Source organism: Tauraco erythrolophus, chromosome 17 (genome assembly GCF_009769465.1).
Source record: "Tauraco erythrolophus isolate bTauEry1 chromosome 17, bTauEry1.pri, whole genome shotgun sequence".
Lineage (NCBI taxonomy): Eukaryota > Metazoa > Chordata > Aves > Musophagiformes > Musophagidae > Tauraco > Tauraco erythrolophus.
Window position 1 is genome coordinate 7,822,463 of NC_141481.1, and position 20,631 is coordinate 7,843,093.

Genomic DNA, 20,631 nt, shown 5'->3' on the forward strand with positions numbered 1-20,631 from the left:
CATTAACTTGGACAGAGAGATCCTTCAGGAGGAAGATGACTAATACTTAAATGTTTAGTAGTGTTATTCCTGTAACATTTTGTAGCTTCCTCAATTTGCCATATTTTCTGTTAGAGTTGAGTACTTGGCAACCCAGTGCTGTATAAAGACCTACACTTTTAAAAATATGTGTTAGATTATTGTAATAATTGAACAACTTAAACTTGTTTTTAGTCATGATTTTAAAATTTTCTAGCATATATTAGAGAGATAAATGGTTGAGTTATTTTTCTTTTTAAGAACTATGACCTTCTGCTAAGCTATATTTCAGTACTTCAGAAGTGAAAGAGTGATATAAAGGATGGCTGAGGTGTACTTTGAATGCTCCAGTTCTCTGCATGTTTTAGGATGAATTGACAAAATTAATCGTGTCTCCTTTTAACACAGACACCTACTCTCCGGGAGAAGTCTATTTTACTAGTGAAAATGATGACTTACATTGAAAAGCGTTTTCCAGAAGACCTTGAATTAAATGCCCAGTTCTTAGACCTTGTTAACTATGTCTATAGGTAATTATAGCAATTAATCATTTATAACAGCTTATTGGTTCATAATTTGTACCATATACGACCTTTATAACACACCGTCAATCTTTTTATGTCTGAATTATGTGATTTTTTTGTTTGTTTTCCCCTAAAATGCAAAATCAGTTCCTTTCACTAAGACCACAATATGTATTTACAGAAGGCAATTTGAAAACAGAAGTTCCTTAGAAAGGATTTTCTTTTTGACTCTACTAAAATATCTCCACTACCCCAGCCTCTTCGTTTCCCGTTACCAAAGAGCATCCTTGTAGCTGATTGTATTCTAAACACTGTGGTGACAACTTAAATCTGTCTGTGTGAACTTATACAGAATATCACCTCTTTAGATTTTTAGTATTTTATATACAAAACCTAGAAGGCTTCTCTTTCTAATATCTCTGTTGTTTCATCTTTATTTATTTTAGGGATGAGAATCTTTCTGGTAGTGAACTTACTGCTAAACTTGAGCCAGCATTTCTTTCGGGTTTGCGTTGTGCCCAACCACTCATACGAGCCAAATTTTTTGAGGTCTTTGACAATTCTATGAAACGTCGTGTTTATGAGCGCCTGCTTTATGTGACCTGTTCTCAAAACTGGGAAGCAATGGGAAATCACTTCTGGATAAAACAGTGCATCGAGGTAGGGAAATTATTTGTATCAGACATACAATTATAATGTGAGAAATGTGTTTTATTCCCTATTTTTCTTGGCTGGGTGTAAAAGCATTATGCAATATGTGTCTCGTAGTATGTATTATCTGTATCAAAGCTAAAAATACCAAGTCTGCTGCCTCAGATACTTCCTGTGGTGCTTAAAAATAAAAAGTGTCTAAACCATGAAATACTGAGCTTGTAAAGTGGCTTTAATATCAACCTTTACTAACCAGGTTAGTACTTTTTAAGAAAACTCATCTCTTACAACTGATGGTGATTATAAAAAAATGCAAGAATTGTTATAGTAGATGATTTTAAGAAAACTGTTAAGGCTTGAGCGTCTGCTCTGGGGGTATGACAACTGTTAGGTGGGATTGCATTGAAGTGAAATTGCATTTTTGATTGGTTTATTTCAAACAAGATGAGACCAAACTTTTTTTTTAAACAATTTTCATATTAAAACGTGAGTTTAAAGTCACTGTGAGGATAACTTTGTGGTCTTAAAAGTATTAGAACTCTTTTCAGAGAGATAAAAAGCTGTATTGTGTTTTTTGGTTACTTTTTTTTTGTTTTGTTTTGTTTTTTTGTTTTCCGTGTCCTTTTTGTGGAGACTTTCACTGTAACGGGGAGAATCTGTGTACATTAGCTGGTTGAGGGCACTAAATATATATGTGTTTAAAAAGTACAAAATAACAATATTTAGGTGTAGAAGATTCCTATTTCTTCAGCATTTTCAGGAAAGGCTTGAAAAAGGATCTTGAAACTATAGTCATGAACTTCAAAATGTGACAAAATGTGATCAGATTAAGACGAAAATGTGTGTATATTTATTGAATAAAGGTGATAAATAGGCCTTAAACATATTATTGCAACTTATCTCTCGTTGATAAGTATTAAACCATAGTGATGTTTTCCTTGAAATACTACAGGAAAATGTATATTTAAAAACTCCTTGCTTTTTAATGTCTTAGCTCCTGTTGGCAGTGTGCGAGAGAAATACTACGATTGGGACAAGCTGTCAGGGTGCTATGCTGCCCTCCATCACCAACGTTATCAACCTTGCTGACAGCCATGACAGAGCAGCATTCGCTATGGTAACCCATGTCAAACAAGAGCCTCGTGAGAGGGAGAACAGTGAATCCAAAGAAGAGGTAACTTACCGAAGATACTATAGAAAAAGAAATCTTTTTGATGGAATGTAGCTCTTCCTAGTTTCTTATCAAATAAGTTTGGAGAATATGTCTTGAAGGTGATATGCACAGATTGTTCAGTGTATCTTGTGTTTTAATGCATTGTAGTTTAAGAACTCATGGGTTTGTCAGAACTTGCATTCATTCACTTAACCTTTTCTTTTCTATAGCAATTCTGTATCTGAACCTGAAGATCTAGCAAAAATAAATAGTGAGACCTGAAATAAATTGGTTGGAAGGGTATTTTGTATTTGTTTGGAAAAAAAAAGCAAAAGTACTTAGAAAATACTTGCATACTTTGAGTTGTTTGCTTCTGTATAGGATGTTGAAATAGACATTGAATTGGCTCCAGGAGATCAGACCAGTACACCTAAAACTAAGGAACTTTCTGAGAAGGACATTGGCAATCAGCTGCACATGTTGACCAACCGACATGACAAATTTCTTGACTCTCTTCGAGAAGTGAAGGTTGGTACAGGTCGTTGGTTTCCTGACAAATGATTTTAATACTGAATTTTTCAAACTGACTTGATGTGCCTTTTTTTTTCTTTTTTTAATCTCACCTGTCTGATTTATTTTTTTTTTAGTTAATGTCTTTTTTAATGTCTCTTGTCTATAATCATAGAATCATATAATCTCATGTAATTTCTTCTTTGCATAGGGTAAAAAACTCTTAAGCCTTCGTTTAGTTGCTAGTTGATACTGTATCCATTTCCTACAAAGTTAATTTCATCCTGCTCCACCTGTAAGTGTATTTTAACTGTTCAGTTAAGAAAACAACAATGGCAAAGACTGAGTATAGGATCAAAAAAGTGTTTCGGCATCTTACGTTTAAATAATTTCTAAGATGATAGTTTTAGCTGAAAGCTATGTTGAAATAATTCTCACGGTAATAACAGCTCTATCTGATTAACTTGATCATTCCTGTTACCACAGTCATCAATTTCTTTCCTTTTATCTTCTTTCTGTTGTTTAAACAGTTGAGTAATGAATCAGTCTCAAACAACATGAAAATAGGATTAAATTCTTGTTACTGTATTGCCAAAGAAAACATATTTTTGATGTGTTGGTTAAAAAGGCATTTGCATTACTCCTTAAACAATTGTATAACTGAGAACTGTTTTTCCATAGAATTAATTGTATTTTTCCCATTTATATACCTCCCTTTCTTTTTGTTTCTAGACTGGAGCATTGCTGAGTGCTTTTGTTCAGTTATGTCATATTTCTACACCATTAGCAGAGAAGACTTGGATACAACTGTTTTCACGACTTTGGAAAATCTTATCTGACAGACAACAACATGTGAGAATCTCTCTCCTCATTCACAAATTCCTCTTTGTAAATGACTGGTGTTTCAGGAAAATGTATTTGTGTGATAAATGACTTGTTTGCTTGCTTTGAGAAGTTTGCTGTTCTTTGACTAGTGAATGCTGTATGCTTCTAGCAATATATCTTTTCAAAGAAATAGGGCTCTTCAGTTTACAAAGAGAAATATGCTTATCAAATTGTTATTCCCTGTATTAAGAAGATTTTTAATCTAAATTCTCTAATGGAAGAATCTGAATGAACAGATTATGTTTTTTCTTCTTCTGTTTTTTCTTCTAGGCTCTAGCAGGTGAAATAAGCCCTTTCTTGTGCAGTGGTAGCCATCAAGTACAGCGAGACTGCCAGCCAAGCGCACTGAATTGCTTTGTGGAAGCGATGTCACAGTGTGTTCCTCCCATTCCCATCAGACCTTGTGTCCTGAAATACTTGGGTAAAACTCACAATCTCTGGTTTCGTTCTACACTGATGCTGGAACATCAAGCCTTTGAAAAAGGATTGAGTCTACAAATTAAGCCTAAACAGACAACAGAATTTTATGAGCAGGAAAGCATAACTCCTCCTCAACAGGTAGTGTTATATTAGTTGAAGTACCTTATGAAACGTAAAGAGAAAAACACAGTGACAGTATAGTACAATAGTATCTATTTAATATGGTACATAGAATCATTTAGGTTGGAAAAGACCCTTAAGATCATTGAGTCCAACTGTAAACCTAATGCTGCCAAGTCCACCACTAAACCATATCCATAAGCACCACATCTGCATGTCTTAAATACCTCCAGGGATGGTGACTCAGCCTGTTCCAGTGCTTAATAGCCTTTTCAGTGGATGTTTTTCCTAATACCCAATCTAAACTTTCCCTGGCACAACTTGAGGCCGTTTTCTCTCATCCTATGACCTGTTACCTGGGAAGAGACTAACACCCACCTCACTACAAGCGCCTTTCAGGTAGCTGTAGAGAGTGATAAGGTCTCCCCTGAGCCTCCTTTTCTCCAGGCTAAACAATCCCAGCTCCCTCAGCCACTTCTCATAACACTTGTGCTCCAGACCCTTCACCAGCTTCCTTGCTCTTGTTTGGAAGTGCTTCAGCGCCTCAATGTCTTTCTTATAGTGAGAGGCCCAAAACTGAACACAGTATTCAAGGTGTGGCCTCACCAGTGCTGAGTACAAAGGAACAATCACTTCTAAATCTTCCTATTTAGAAGCTTGTTAAAGTAGTGTCAATTGCTTAATTCAGTGAAGAAATTCCTGGACACTTGCAGCATTGACTACTTTGTGTAGTACCTGCTTCTCATGCTTTTCTTTCATCGGTCATTGACATTTTCATATTTTTCTCTCTCCCTCTTTTCCATCTGCTTTTGACACTAATTCTCTGCAGCACTGTAGAACTAGATGAAACTGTCTCATCTCCTAATTTTAAATCTTGGGTAAAGGTCTATATTGTCTCTGTCTTCCTGAGAGGGAGTATGCTTTCCCTAATCAAGTCTGTTGGTATATGACCTTAAAGAATTATTAGCTAAACAAAATTGAGTTCCCTGTAAGCAGATGCTCTTGTGTTTAGTAGTCTGTCAGGTAGTTATGATCTACCTTGGCATGTTCGTGATATGCTGAGGAAGCTAAATATTACAGATTCTTTTTACATTAGAGACTGATTTGTTGGCTTGTTAAACAGTTTTGTCTGCTATGATTTAATCTGATATATTAGGGAGGACAAGCAAGAGTCAATGTACAAGCCATAGGTTTGTGTTTGTGGGGTTTTTTGTCACGTAATGCAGCGTTGTTCTTCTCAGTACTTGATTGTTACTAATTGCTTGTCTTCTAGAGTTTTGAAAGAAGTTATGTAACCACTTCTCTGCTTCCATGTCTTTCTCGATGACGTGGTTTTGCTATCTGCTGTGCTTTATGTAAGGACAGCTTGACTGGAGAAATATGTGTGCTTAACGTTCCAGGAAATACTGGATTCTCTTGCTGAGCTCTACTCTTTGTTACAAGAAGAGGATATGTGGGCTGGACTATGGCAGAAACGCTGTAAATTCCCGGAGACAGCGACAGCTATTGCCTATGAACAACATGGCTTTTTTGAACAGGTGCTCTCTTGATATCAGAAATTATTTGAGTAGTTCTACTGTCAGGATGAATATTCTGGTCAGCTAGAAAATATTCTGAATATTAATAATCAACTTCAGTCTTCTAAAATAGAAAATATCACAGCTTCTCTTCTGGCTAAAGTAGTAGTTTAAGGTCATGTAATACCTAGATAAGGTGAGATTTTTGAGCATATCCATTAAGTTTTCATTACATTCTTAAAGCTGCCAAATAATGACTATGTTCAGGAATGAGTTAGTACACTTCACCTTTTTTTTTAAAGAAACAAAAACAACTTGGAATTTATTGTTATCTTATCACTTCTTTTTTTTTTCCAAAGAAAAGAATGTTGAGTTAATGTGTATATAGTAGATGGAAAAATAAAATGGTGTGAATTTTATTTAGGCACAAGAAACTTATGAAAAAGCAATGGAAAAGGCTAAAAAGGAGCATGAACGGAACAATGCTTCCCCTTCAATCTTTCCTGAGTATCAGCTCTGGGAAGACCATTGGATTCGGTAAGACTTTAAAGCTGATGTAGAAGAAGTATTTTTACCCTGCAATAGAAGTAAAATACTCTGCTGGTTTAAAGCTTTAGTTATGAGAATAAACTTAGCTCAGATACAAGGGAAACTTGAGGGAATAAAAACTGCTATTGTTTATTCCCTTAACAGACCCTCAGAAGTGATATGCCTGAAGTGTTGTGAAAACGTAATTTGCTATTGGTGGAAACAGACCAGAGCTAAAATTTCCTATTAAAAAAAAAAATTCCTGTTTAAAATGTTTGTTCTTAGAGACACAAAATGCATCTCCTCCCTGTTCAGAGACTTCTCTATTGTAACTAGTAATAAATTAAAAAAACCCAAAAGAAATCTTCCCATCTGGATAAAACTTTTGCAGTGCTTGCAAAGCTGTAGATAGACAAACAAATATGCAGATAATGCTCTGATACACAACATTTATAGTCACTTTCATTGGAATTTTGTTTTTTGGTAACCAAATTAACAATGGTTTTGATTTTCTTAGTTGCTCAAAAGAATTGAACCAGTGGGAACCTTTGACAGAATATGGCCAGTCAAAAGGTCATATAAATCCTTACCTAGTGCTGGAATGTGCTTGGAGGGTCTCAAACTGGACTGCTATGAAGGAGGCTCTGGTGCAGGTGAGCGAGGATTTTTTTCTGCTAATGCTTAGGTTCTTTGTTAATTTTACTGATTACATTTCTAACAAGTCAGCATTACAGCTCATTTCACAGACAGTGTGAACTGCTCTTTGGAAATTTTCTTTGATGTCCCAGCACACAGCTGGGTATTTTGGCAATTGAAGCATGTCATTTCAACAGACAAACTTGGTTCTTTTTTTCTATCTTTTTATAAAGCTGTACTATAAGAAATTCAGCCAGGACAGGTAAAAGACATAGTGCATGGTAATGAGTCATTAAAAAGCAACAAATGCTTGCCATACGAGCGTACGCCAGCAGGGCTATGTGGGGAAACTGAAAATGGGACCCTTGCATGTATGTGGTGTTATTGTTCTTGAGGTTGCTGTAAAATGTCAGGTTATACAGCCATCTCGGGCTTCCTGGGACAAGTGACAGACTTCTGTATTGGACTCACCAGTAGATTTTTCTGGGTTATTTTTTTTTTAACTTTGTATGCAATATCACTGTTCTATAGAAGATGGAATTATTCTATTTATTTATTTATTTTAAGGGTTTGGTGGTGTTTGTTTTTTTTTTTAGTTTTAAAGAAACATACCCTTTTTCATGGTAGGTAGAGTTGTTCATTTGTAATTGGTTAATGTAGAAACATAAACCAGATGTAGAACTTAAATCTGAAAGTTAAGAATACTGCATTAAATCACAAGCAGAATGGAGCCTACTGATCTTCATTGCACCGTTGCTACAGAGTGTGGCATTACTGCATTTACTCTGCTAAAGATGCCAGAGTTTGGAATAAGGGGGTGAATTGCATATTTAAAATATAATTTTACTGACAAAGCTCTAAGCAGAGCTTTAGGCAGTGTTTTTTCATATTGCAGAGAGATAGCCAGAAGAATTAGTCCCTTGCTTAATTGGGGTTTATTGTTTCATCAGTACTGTTTAAGTTTTGAACCAATACCTACCAGTTAAAAGTATTATGTGTCAAATTGACAGTTGACTGTCTAGTTTCATAATGTTTGCAAAAGATAAAACATGATTATGAAAAATGCTGAGCATCCTTTAATTCCAGTATCTTGCAGGATTAAGTTTCTGTATACAAAATATCCTAACAGCATGCTTCATTGTGACAATTTATTCTGGCATGATAGATATGCCAAGTTGTATGTGTCTCTTACTCTTCAAAATCAGACTCAATATTACATTTTTGAAATGTAGTATGTTTTTTCTTCTGTAACACTTTCTTTTGTCAGAAGGGAAAATAGGTGGATACAATCTGTATGGTTTGCTTTAAAAGCTGAACTATGAAAGCAGTAAAAGTTACTTAGTTAAAGGCAGTGTTGTCTTTTGGTGGAACCTAAACTAAAGGTGTCCAACTATTGCAACATTTGAAATGGAATTTTTCAATATTTACAGTACTGATGGTTCAAATTAAATAGGTGTCTCAAAAGATGGATTTTCTCATTTATCAGCCCATGTGAACCCAAATCTGTAAGTATGAAGCTGCATATGCTACAAAAATTATCTTACGGATTATATTTACATTTTAATTAACTTCTTTTATTCTTATAACAATTGGTGTTTTCATCCTCGTTAAGTATGAAACTTCAGTGGCAAATTATAGAAATTATATTATTTGAAAAACCTTTTAAACTCTAAAATAAGAACTGTATTGTATAGTATATTACAAACCTTGAGTTCAAACAGAATGAAATAGATCATGTCTGACAGGTTCTGGTTTTGGAGATTTGCAGGTTGAGTAGAAGTGACAACCACGAGTAACGGCTGATGCGCTTTAGCTGCAGTTATATGAAATGAGATATTTTCAGTAATGAGACATTTACTAAATGACTGAGGAGAAGATGCTGCTGAAGCCATAAATGGAGCCTTTGTGGATCTAGTCAGATTCCTGTAAAAGTGTCAGGACACATTTACATAAATACTAGGAAGTGAAAGAATAATTGATTCTATACTACTATAGTCACTACTCCAGTTTTATTGATATTCTCTAATGTGGCTGCTTTTTACCAAGTTCCATTCACAAGAGAGGTCAGAAAAGACGGCAAATACGTGCCAGTTTTGGTAAATCTTTAGTGAAACATTTTTAATAATCTACTTACTAAAGTTGAGCTATTAAAATAGCAAGTGGCCCTTGATAGGACCCGAGACTCGTTTCCATTTGCTCACATTGTCGTTGTGTTTAATGATCCGGTAGATAATATAATAAAGAGAGATTATTTTCACTGTGTATGTGTAAGGTTGCTACCTGGCAGTTTCTCTTTGCCGGCTCAGGCGTACAAGTCAGTTGGGGATAACAGAAATAACAGTTTGAATGGTTAAGATACAGTATCTCAGCAAGAAGGTAGTGCAGAGGGATTTCTGTGTTGCGCATCAATCCATAAAGGGGTCGATGTAAAGCAGAAGAAAGAGAAGTGAAAAAGTTCTAGATTGAAGGCCTGCAGCGTCAGCCAGTGAGCATTGGTTAACTACAAGTGTACTGTGAGATGCTCACAGGATTTACTCACTAGACAATTCAAGTACTTTGCTGGTTTTAGTTGCTATATTTCTACTGTTGCAACATTTTGGGAAAATGGTTTAAAATTATTTTTTGAATTATTTTAGCATTATGACCTGACTTTGCACCTGTACTCAGGAATTACTTTGACATAAATGGGAAGGTTCGTTGTAGATGACTTAAAAAAATTATTAACTCTTTATTCTCATAAACTTACTGATGTCCTAGAGCAGGAGGTTAGAAATTATAATGCTGGTATAACATGCTGACATATAGAGACACTTTCCTTTAACGTGATAAGTTGACATTACTTGTTCTGGAGCCTCTGAAGCATTTCAGAGGTAGTATGTGTTAGCTGCTGAGAAGCATCTTTTTCCTGTACACAGGGTGAATTGCTTTGCAGTAAGCATCGTGCTCCTGTTGCAGGACTGCTTTCAGCTTGCTCAGCTGTCTGAGCTGCACCGCAGGTGTCAGGGTAAAAACACCCTAACAGCAGGTTGTTTGCAGGCCCTTCTCCTCCTGTGCTGAATTTGCACTTTATTTGCTAGCTTGCCCTTGCCGATAACTTTCAGGTAGCTGAAACTCTTCTAATGACAGAAATTTCGATGTATTGGTCTGATATTTTTAGAAATTGAGCTATTTTTTATAAAAAATTAGACCTGAGTGTTTAAAATTATTGTTTAAAAGCTTTCTTAAAAAATCTGCATGTGAATATGAAAAATCTTTACTGGACTTTTTTCCATGTCATTGCCAGGTGGAGTTGAGCTGTCCGAAGGAGATGGCATGGAAGGTGAATATGTACAGAGGGTACTTGGCAATCTGCCACCCGGAAGAGCAGCAGCTGAACTTCATTGAGCGCCTGGTCGAGATGGCGAGTAGTTTAGCCATTCGAGAATGGCGAAGGCTTCCTCATGTGGTCTCGCATGTTCATACTCCCCTTCTCCAGGTGAGAATGAAAAGCTTTTTATTGCCAGTTGTTTTCCAGTAGCAGCTTTCAAGACTTTTAGTAACTGTGAGCATAAAATATTTTACTGCGTTAGTACTGATTGTTTTTTTGTAATGATATTTTTTTGTTAAGAGTTGCAGAATGTGCATTTCTATTTGAATTCGTTTTAAAGTTTTTATAGTCTACCTGAATCCGTTTGTGGCACACAGAGGTAGCTATTTAAAAATTGATCAGATGGCTCGTCTTTTTGTGGGCTCATGCATAATGCACTGCACTACTTGGAGGTCTTGAACACTCAGTGGGTTTTGAAGTGAGGTCCGTTTTAGGTGGATATATTATGGCACTGTTATTTGTAGAGATGTTAAAATAACCTCCTAAATGTTCTTTTCAGTTAAACATGTTCAATGTGTTACGAAATTTTGTCAGCTGTAACAAACTCCTGTATTTTTGGTTTTAGTTTTTTGTTGTTTTTTTTTAATCTAAGCTAACTGTTAATGCCCTGTAAGGGAAAAGTATGTTTGGAAATGCTGATGTTTTTTTTCAGGAGTAACATTATGAACAGGCTGAGCAAGTTCTGAACATCCCCGTGGCTTAAGCATTGAGGTCAAAGAACGAAGAACTGTAAAGATTGGTTGTTAGTGAAAGACTTTTCAGGTGAAGCAGATGGCACGACTCTGATAATATAGGATATGCAGTTTAATTATTATGCGAGATGAAATAACACTTATTACATGGTGAGAAATGTATGGCTTGTGTCCTTTGCAACTTTTGCAAATATTTCACCATAACAAAAATGGACTTCTCTTTTGTTTTGAAATGTATGAAATGTCAGCGCTTACCCTTTTGTTTTCTCTTGGATTTAATTATGTAAATAATTCATTTTGCAACTGTAAGAGAAGAATTTTTGAGAGTAGATGTTGCTGCCAAGAATAATCAAATGGAAGTAGGTACTTAAACTTATCTTTAGAAAATGGGATTTGGCCTTGAGATGCTTCCAGAAGCTTCTTGAAAATGAACCTTTTGTCCTCTGATTTGTATTGAACAGCTGCAGCCAGAGCGGGAAAGTGGGACTGGGGCAGGATTGCAGTCAGCTTGTCGTGCAGGATGCAGCCTGGACAACATGTGCCATTCCTTTGTCACTTAGGCTGATTGTGTCCCTGTTCAGGTGTCCTGATAAACACATACCTGATGAAGATGAGCTCTTGTTGTTACTATTAAGGGCACCTTTCACCTCTAGGAAAGAAATTCTGGAATATCTCAGTGCAACACAGTCTGAAATTTCGTAACAGGGATGCATTTCTTGATGGACCGTTTCTCAGAGAACTGTCAATGAACTTGACCTGGAGAAATGCAGAGGACCTTGCTTTCTGAGTTCTGTTTGATACAATGGCTTCTGTAATTCTGTTTAAGATCAGCAGTTTCACCCTGTGTGTCATGCCTGGTGTGATTCATAAGTAACTAAAACTGCATGATCTGAGGTGCCTTTACTAGATGGACTGTATTCGTGGGCAGAGCTCACGCAGCAGCCCATACCTTCAGATTTTTATAATAAATTTGACATGCCAGATAAAGTGAATGAACATGGAAGTTTTCTCCATATTGAGAGGAAGTTGTCAAGTAAATAGGTACAACGTTTCATTTGTTTGAGCTGATACAATTCAGCTAGAAGGCTTCTTCATGAAATTAATTCATTCCTGCTCAGTTCTCACTGATATTTCAAGTCCCCTAAGACTGGCAGTATCTGCAGCATGAAAGGATTAGTATTGCTAAATAAAGTATTTAAATGCTTTCAGATATCAATTAGAACAAGCTTTTAGAATAATCTAATAGGTATATATCCCTCATGAAGAAATGATAGATTACTCAATGACTGACAGAGGTACAAATGCAGCCATGAATTTGTACTGCAGTAATTACTTTTTTTTTAATATCAGATAGTATGTGATTAAATACCTGTGAGAAAATTAAATTTACGTGATGAATGGGTGTAGGATGAAGGTTAAGCCATTGTGAGAGCTGATACTGAGATGATTGTAGGAAAATATTACTTTGTTTAATTTATTTTGTTTCAAGAGATTTCACGTTGTAAATTTGGACTGCCCCCCTCTCAAATAGTTATCTTATTTGGTTGATTAACAATGAATACAGCTGTTATCTGCCAAGTGGTAGCTTAGAGAATACTACCTTGGGTTTATTGTACTACAGGTAATTAAATTCCATTAAAGTTTGTGGGCCTTTCCTTCAGGTTGTGGAAGTTTTAACAAAATGTATGCTGCCTTTAATAGGTTTGAGACTACTGCCATCTTCTGTTCTTCTCATTAATTTGAGGGTAGTAGATGTCAGTGAAAAACCATTCTTCACTTAAGAAACTTCTGAAAGCTGAGGTCTTTGCAAAATATCTTAAAATAACATTTCAGGAGCACGCAGATAGTTTTTCTGTACATTCATGTTGCTATTAAGAAGTCGGATCATGACCAGGGAATTTATACTAGTAAGTTCTGTTAAAAGTTTTGTTTAAGGTCAGTATTTTTACTTCATCCTTATATTTAGTACACTGTGTATAAATATATATATATATATATATGTATATATATATTTACTTTTGCTTTTCGGTGGGTAGGGTTGATGTAGTAAGTTAAACCTCTATGCTAGAATTTAATTCTAACCTGTGGTTTAATTTATATGTATATGGGGAAAAGGATGGGGGTAAAGAGAAGAGTGTAGATTCCAGTAAACTGTCTTTCCTTTGGTGTTTTTTGTTTTGTTTTGGGTTTTTTATTAAAAAAAAAAAAGGAAAAAAATGCTTCTTAAAAGCAAGGCACTACCATTCGAAGGATAATTTGTGAAAGCGCTTGAATTTCAAAATGAAAGAAAGGATGAGGGAGTTTTTATCTTAATACTTTCAAGGAAAGACATCTCATAGTTGCCCAAATTTAAACCTGCCAAGCAAACTCGTAGTATTATAGGAAGAACACATTAAGTGTAGATCACTAGTGTCTGTTTGCAACCAAATAATGTTAGAGCATTTAGGTTTTGTCAGATGAGGGTGTATGAAATAAACTGATTGATACTTGTGGTCCGTCCCTGGAGAAGAGGGGAGCCTGAAGTTACACAGAGACCTTTTGCAAGCATGTAAGAAAGTTCTTTGTGGCACCTTTATTTTTTAAAATAATTTGTTGCTTTATTAAAGACTAGTGACCCATTGGTATAAATTCTGTACTGGTGATTCAGTGGATGACTTCAACATTTCAGTCAATGACTAAAGTGTTGAATCAATCTCATGGATTTTTTACGATTTTGTTGATGATTAGGTTGGTTAAAGGTCATTTATGCAACTTATAGACAAGTCCCTAAACCAGCATAAATAGTTTCATCTTTAGTTGATTATTTAAAGGTGACATCATTCATAGAGGTCTCTTTCTAACAGTGGAATTGGCCAGCTTATTGTACTGTCCTTTATGATAACGTGTATTGTTTCATCTTTTCTAGGCAGCACAGCAAATAATTGAACTTCAAGAAGCAGCCCAAATAAATGCAGGATTGCAACCAACTAATCTGGGGAGAAACAACAGCTTACATGATATGAAGACTGTTGTAAAGACTTGGAGGAATAGGTTACCTATTGTGTCAGATGATTTATCCCACTGGAGCAGCATTTTCATGTGGAGACAACATCATTACCAGGGTAAAACTGCCTGGTCCAGCATGCATTCATCATGTAATTTTCCAGACACACATTGTTTGAAATATGTTCTTTGGATTTCTTTTAATTTAAACATACAGGAATGCTGTTGATTTTGCAAGTGTTTGTTTCTATTCAGTTTTCATTTAAATGTTTTGTTATCTTAAGTCATCATTTCCTATGTATTGCTGTGTAAGGTATTGCTGTATATGTAATGTAATTTACAATGACAAACTTTTCATGTTTTGTTTCTAGCCATTGTAACTGCATATGAAAATAGTTCTCAGCATGATCCTAGTTCCAATAACGCTATGTTGGGAGTTCATGCCTCTGCGTCGGCAATTATCCAATATGGAAAGATAGCTCGGAAACAAGGGCTGGTCAACGTAGCTCTGGATATACTGAGTCGCATTCATACAATTCCAACGGTGCCCATCGTGGACTGCTTTCAGAAGATTCGCCAGCAAGTTAAATGTTATCTCCAGCTGGCTGGAGTCATGGGCAAAAATGAATGTATGCAGGTACGGTAGCTTTATCTCTGAAGTTGTTGTTGGAGGGTTACAAGGGCCATCAGATACACTGATTTAAACAAACTGCCTGTATGCAGAACAGGGTCTGAATTTTGTTGGCCGTGTTATGCCATGCACAGAATGTTGCTTTAAGTAATGGTGTTAGTCAAAAGCAGTCATTGTCCTCTTTGAATTGTATACTGTGAATATATTAAAAATGAGCTGAATAGAAAGTCAGATGGAAATATATTTCTTGAAGTCTTAAAAGGTAAATAAATGGGAGGGACTTCGAAAGTTATATTACTTGCAATAGGAAGAAACAGCACTTACAAGACTAACTGAAGCTCTAAGTCAGTTTTGAGTGTCTGACTCATGAGTGATGGATGCTGGCACACTGAAGGGAAATCCTATATGTTAAAAGGAAAGGAAAATACGTGATTGTAGGCAAAACCCACTGACGTATGATTATAAGTCAAGCAAACTGGGACCTTATAATAATAATGTAATATAACATACTATAAATAATAATAATATAACATTAAAAACACCAAGGTGGAAAAGAGAACCCATCAGCTCATGAATGTTGTCTAAAGTATCTAATAGTTTTACGTAGGCCAGTAGAATCTTAAAATTGTTGTTAGTGCAGATTTTTTAAAATGAAAACTAAATACTAGAAAATCATGGTATTTGAATTTAGGGAGAATGTTTTGTGTGGTTTTTTATGGCACTTGCATTTTAATAAAACTTCCATTTAGAAGGCTTTTCTCACTAAGAGTTGTTTAACAGGGTCTTGAAGTTATTGAATCAACCAATCTGAAGTACTTCACCAAGGAGATGACTGCTGAGTTTTATGCGTTGAAAGGAATGTTCTTGGCGCAGATTAACAAGTAAGTATGTTGGCTGGAAGAGGGACTAGCACACATCTGAGAAAAATGCAGCTGAAGTATTTCAACACAGTATTTGAGCAGGAAAGTTGTTCCGTATGTTTACACCAGCCTAAAATTTGTCACAACTATATAAGAAAGTAAAAGTGTATGTGAGAGTTCCTGTGCAGTTTGAAGATGTAATGGTTGGTCGTATTCCTAAGTATTATAGAAAAGAACTAGTTAAAGCAAATATTGCACCAGTTGTCCAAAGCTTTGCAGCTTAGAGATACATATTTTTATTTATTTTTGTCCCCTGCCAGTTCTGTGACAAACTGATGTCTGGCATCTTAGCGTAGTTGACAAAAGGAGGTTGCTTTAATTATGTCCTTAACGTAAATATCTCATATAAAACCAAGGAAGAAGAAAGTTCAGTCTATAAGCTTACAGCTACTTAAACGAAGTTTGCCTGCCTCTTTTTTTCTCACGTTTCTGTTTCATTGTTCATGTCCAATTAATAGCTGCAATTGGTCAAGGCATACGAAAATGTGTGGTGGCATAGTTCAGAATGCTTAGACAAATCTGGTGCGACATGCAATATGGAAATGCAACACTTGTTTCAGATAATTGAACTGAAAAGACTAATGTGTTTGTTGGAGAAGTCTTGCATTGCAGCAATTAAACACCTAGGTGCAAGTCTTGCTTTCACACAACTCCTGTCATAGTATTTTTGCTTTATGCTGACAGACGTCTTACTATTTTGAGAAAGATCTCTCTTTAGTTCAGTAAACAAATATCTCAGCAGTTAAATTTTGTTCAGTGATGCCAAAAAAACCCCTTTTGATCTCAACAGCTTTTATGCATGGTTTTTAGTGGCAATATTGCTACATGTTACATATGGGTGGAATAATTCCTTTACCACTACATTGTGTACCCTTACAGAATGAAATCCATCAGATTTTAAGCTGTACACTGCAACCTCACATAGCAATTTAAGTCAAGGAATGATAAATATCTTCTTCTGTGGATACAAGAGAGAATTTTAAATAGGCAGAATGTAATTACTTTGATAGAAAGTGCAGTGGGCTTTTTTTATGGCCATAAGCAAGCTTGATTTCAGTTGAGGTGTAAAGAAAAGCAAGTTTACCTCCCTCCATGTATTTATTTATTTATTTTTTTTTTTATTCATACAGATAAAGACAGCTAAACTGTCTCTTTTGGTTCTGTCAGGATAGAATGGGTAAAGGTTTCTGTTTAAAACATGTTTTTGATGTACTTACAGTTTCTTAATTGTGCCAAAAAAACATACAGGCGTGTTTTAGCACCACAGTTGAGGTCAGGAATTTAGGCAGGTTGCAGTTAGGAACAATGACAATGTTGAACCTGAGAATTTGTGTGACTGCTGATTACTTGTGTGTCAACTAAACTGGAAGTTAAAGGTCACCTCTGCTCTTGCATCTCCCTGAGCTGCCCATTTGCTAAGCAAGGTGATAGAGACTGTTTTAAAAAAGTCATCTCATGTGTCGAGAATGATGGATTGTAGAGAAGGAGAAAAGAAAACCGACTGAAAAGTCCGCTTTTTGTAAAGCGGGAGTAGTGATACAAAGTCATCTATCAGGCGGCTGCTGTGGTGGTTCGCTTCGAAACCTCTGTCTAGAGCACAGAGAGCCTCTGAAAGCAAGTGACATATTTGTGTAACAGAGAAACTAATATACACTTAGACAAAGCTGCTTTCGTTTTTATAGTTTTCCTTCAGTAGCTAGTCATTTTAATTTATCACTGTAATCCTCCAAGCTAATATTTTTATAAAAAATTGTTTGCAGTTCATTTAAAAAAATTAGTCAAACAAGCATTACGTTACTTTTGTACAGTTTAGTACAAAAAGTGAAGACTTTCTGTTATAGTACAGAAAGTGAAGACTTTCTATTAAAAGAAATCTTGGAATACTTAAAAAATTTCTTTATTTCAGTAATGCGTATGAGAGTTTTCTCATCCTTTATTTTTATGCCTGAAAAGTTACATAGATTCAAGGGCTGTGTATGTATTGGGATGAATCGTGCCAAATCTTGAACTAGGAACACTTGAGAAAACCTAGAAAAGACTTCAGAAGTATCAAACAAATAATCTTTTGATTACCGAGAACTACATGACTAACCTTCATGTTCCTTCCATTTTCCTGTTGAAAAGTAAACTTTTAAAGCTGTGGAAATGCGGAACCGACATTTTCTAGATAATGTTGATTGGAAATTTTTTTGTGACTTTGGTGGCAGAATAGTTAAGATGTAGTCCTTCAGAAGATAGCTAATATAAGATCTTCCCAATGTTGCTTTTTCAAACTCCTCAATTTTTAATTTTTTTCTCAGCAGAGAAACACTTTTTAATGCTTTTGCTTCTGCTCTTCTTGTATTACCATTTGTTCTTCTTTCTCCCAGTATCATACTGTATTGTTTGGGTTGCAATTGTACTGCACTGGAAGTTGTTGGGTTTTTTTCAGAAAGTATCTGGAGATCTTAAACACACAGTTGTTTCCATTATGAAGCCTTTACTTTCACAGGTGCTGAACTTTAAGGAAAGCTAAGACAAAACAGACATAAGACCTTACTAAAGAACTTAATGAAAAAAGATCGTTGAGTGTTAAGACAGTAATTGAGTACTATATCAGAAATCTGACTCATTTAATTTAGTAACTTTCAGTTAGTATAAAACTAATATTGTTCCTTGTCACAATGCAGGTCTGAAGAAGCAAACAAGGCGTTCTCTGCAGCTGTGCAAATGCATGATGTGCTAGTGAAAGCATGGGCAATGTGGGGTGATTATCTGGAGAATATCTTCGTGAAAGAACGTCAGCTTCACCTGGGTGTGTCTGCTATTACTTGCTACCTGCACGCATGTCGTCATCAGAATGAGAGCAAATCAAGAAAATACTTAGCAAAGGTAAGATTGAGGGTTTTAAAAATGAATTGGAACTGCACTCCCTAAAAAGGCTGGGATAATGTTCAGTGCCCAAATTTGTGCAGTTAGAGAAATGTCAGTTACTGATGGAAAGCTTTAATTTAGGCTGAAAGTCTGTGTATGGTTGCTGCGGGGTCATTGCTTGTAACTCCTCATGGCTTTTTCTACTTCATTGGCATATTTGGGTTGGCTTTTTCAGTTGTGGAAACTTTGTGGGAGAAAAGAGGTCACATTGCAGCATTTCTAGATATATAATGCGGCGAAATATCTGCAAAAAGGCATCCTTTAGTGCTCTAAAAAGTGACATGATTTGATGTCTGTTGGTCATTACTATGGATAATTAATATTGACTTTTCTCTCAGAATTGCGTTTTATTCCAAATAAGCTTTTTCTGTAAATTTTTACTCTAACTCAACGATTTCAGCCAAAGTTCTTTCCTTTATGTATTTCTTAGTTTGGGGATATTTACTTTAATCTCTCTCATGAAGAAAATTTTAAAAATGATAGCCGACTGTGAAAGACAATCTATTTTGAACATAAAACAAACACAGAAAATATTTTTTTAGATTAAAGGTGGCCTCCATAGCACTCTGAAGTTTATTGTGCTCCTTGTCTGTTTGCATAACTTTTTTAACTTTTTTTATAACTGTGACTTTTAGTCAGTACTTAATATATTTGCATTTAAATTAAATTAGTAGAAAAAGTATCATTAGGGATGGACAGTTGAAATAATTAAAAACACCCATAGAAATACTCAAGCTCTTGCTTCAAAGTTAATTTATCTAAATAGTGTATTTTAGGTTCTATAAACATGCTTCATTTTCCACTCCCTCTGCCTCCAAACAAAAACCCAAATAATTTGTGGAATGCAGTCACGTTCATTGGCTTTTTTTTGTCTTGTTCCATAGCAGGTAGTACACTTTTTTTTCATCTTTAAATATTATTTGTGGGAGAAAAAATTACATTGGCCAGGCATAATGTAAGTTCTTGTGTCCAAGGAGGCTTTGACCTTTACAAGGACTCCACTATCATATTAATAAAACATCTGTGGGTTTTTTTTCTTCATGATACGATTGACATGTCTTGAATTTAAGCCCTGAGATGTCCTCTTGAAATTCTTTTTTAGGTTCTTTGGCTACTGAGTTTTGATGATGACAAGAACACTTTAGCAGATGCAGTAGACAAGTACTGTATTGGTGTCCCACCCATTCAGTGGTTGGCCTGGATTCCACAGCTGTTGACATGCCTGGTTGGCTCAGAGGGCAAACTCCTCCTGAACCTCATTAGTCAGGTACAAAAGACAGTCACTAATTCTTTGTTGTCTATCTTTGTTTTCAGGATTGAGATGCAAATTAAGAAAATGTAAAGCTTTAAAAATGCTATTATTTGCATCTGTTGATGTGTTAAAAAATGATAATTTCTCTCTGAAGGTAAAATATTTTAAATTTCAAAGTAAGTGTTGCTTAATGAGATTAAATCCAGTGAAATTGTATACCATATGTGCACGAGGCTTTGAGTCTAGAATTCTCTTTATTACATTTTTGTGAACATCATAGAACATATTTAGAAATACATAGTGGAATGTTTGTAACGTAAGAGTAGGGATAAAGAATTGTTAGCTTTGATGACTAAAGGGCAAACTATTTCATTAGTGCTTTGTTTTTTATTAGACTTAATTTTGAAAAACAAGCTTCTGTCTGTCACCATCAGAAATCTTTACTGGGGCTTTGTAAATTCTCGCTTGAAGTTTAGCATGATAAATGATTAGACAACTAATGACAAGGTTTAGGGAGTTCGATGAAGAAGCGAACTTCCTGGATTTGTACTTTTGAACTGACAGGTATTAGTTTTGATTATTCTTGCTTTGGGATTTCAAGATTTTACTGCCTACTGCTGTCTGCTCTGCAGCAGAATCGAAGAATAGAACCTATGTGTGTATCTCAGTGCAAAAGGGGTTGAAGCATGTCTGTAGACTGAGAATAAGTGTTATCTTTCTGTTAATGTGTTTTTAGGTTCTGTTTTGTTATTCTTGGCGCGAACATGGTTCAAACATCATGTTTTCAGAGATGTTAACTATCCGTGGTGTAACTTCCGCTCTGTTTTAGCATGTGCACAACCTGGAAGCATTTTGATGTTTGTTCATTCAGGTTAATGTAAAACAGTTGTGAGGTCCTGTTACTGTACAGGT

At 35.5% G+C, this 20,631-nt stretch overlaps 1 protein-coding gene across 9 annotated transcripts in view; it reads left to right on the forward strand.

Moving 5' to 3' along the window:
• Positions 1 to 20,631, forward strand: part of TRRAP (transformation/transcription domain associated protein) — a 96,208-nt gene that overhangs the window by 52,959 nt on the left and 22,618 nt on the right. For 6 of the 9 annotated variants that reach the window (XM_086622435.1, XM_086622436.1, XM_086622438.1 and 3 more), the window contains 15 exons: positions 427 to 548; positions 989 to 1,202; positions 2,188 to 2,367; positions 2,728 to 2,874; positions 3,589 to 3,708; positions 4,012 to 4,299; positions 5,682 to 5,819; positions 6,223 to 6,335; positions 6,844 to 6,979; positions 10,246 to 10,437; positions 13,927 to 14,155; positions 14,375 to 14,640; positions 15,415 to 15,515; positions 18,224 to 18,425; positions 19,570 to 19,734. In XM_086622435.1, the coding sequence (XP_086478561.1) occupies positions 427 to 548; positions 989 to 1,202; positions 2,188 to 2,367; positions 2,728 to 2,874; positions 3,589 to 3,708; positions 4,012 to 4,299; positions 5,682 to 5,819; positions 6,223 to 6,335; positions 6,844 to 6,979; positions 10,246 to 10,437; positions 13,927 to 14,155; positions 14,375 to 14,640; positions 15,415 to 15,515; positions 18,224 to 18,425; positions 19,570 to 19,734 (2,613 nt within the window). The remainder of the gene's footprint in view (positions 1 to 426; positions 549 to 988; positions 1,203 to 2,187; positions 2,368 to 2,727; positions 2,875 to 3,588; positions 3,709 to 4,011; positions 4,300 to 5,681; positions 5,820 to 6,222; positions 6,336 to 6,843; positions 6,980 to 10,245; positions 10,438 to 13,926; positions 14,156 to 14,374; positions 14,641 to 15,414; positions 15,516 to 18,223; positions 18,426 to 19,569; positions 19,735 to 20,631) is intronic. The other 3 variants (XM_086622439.1, XM_086622440.1, XM_086622442.1) reach the window with 1 other exon arrangement.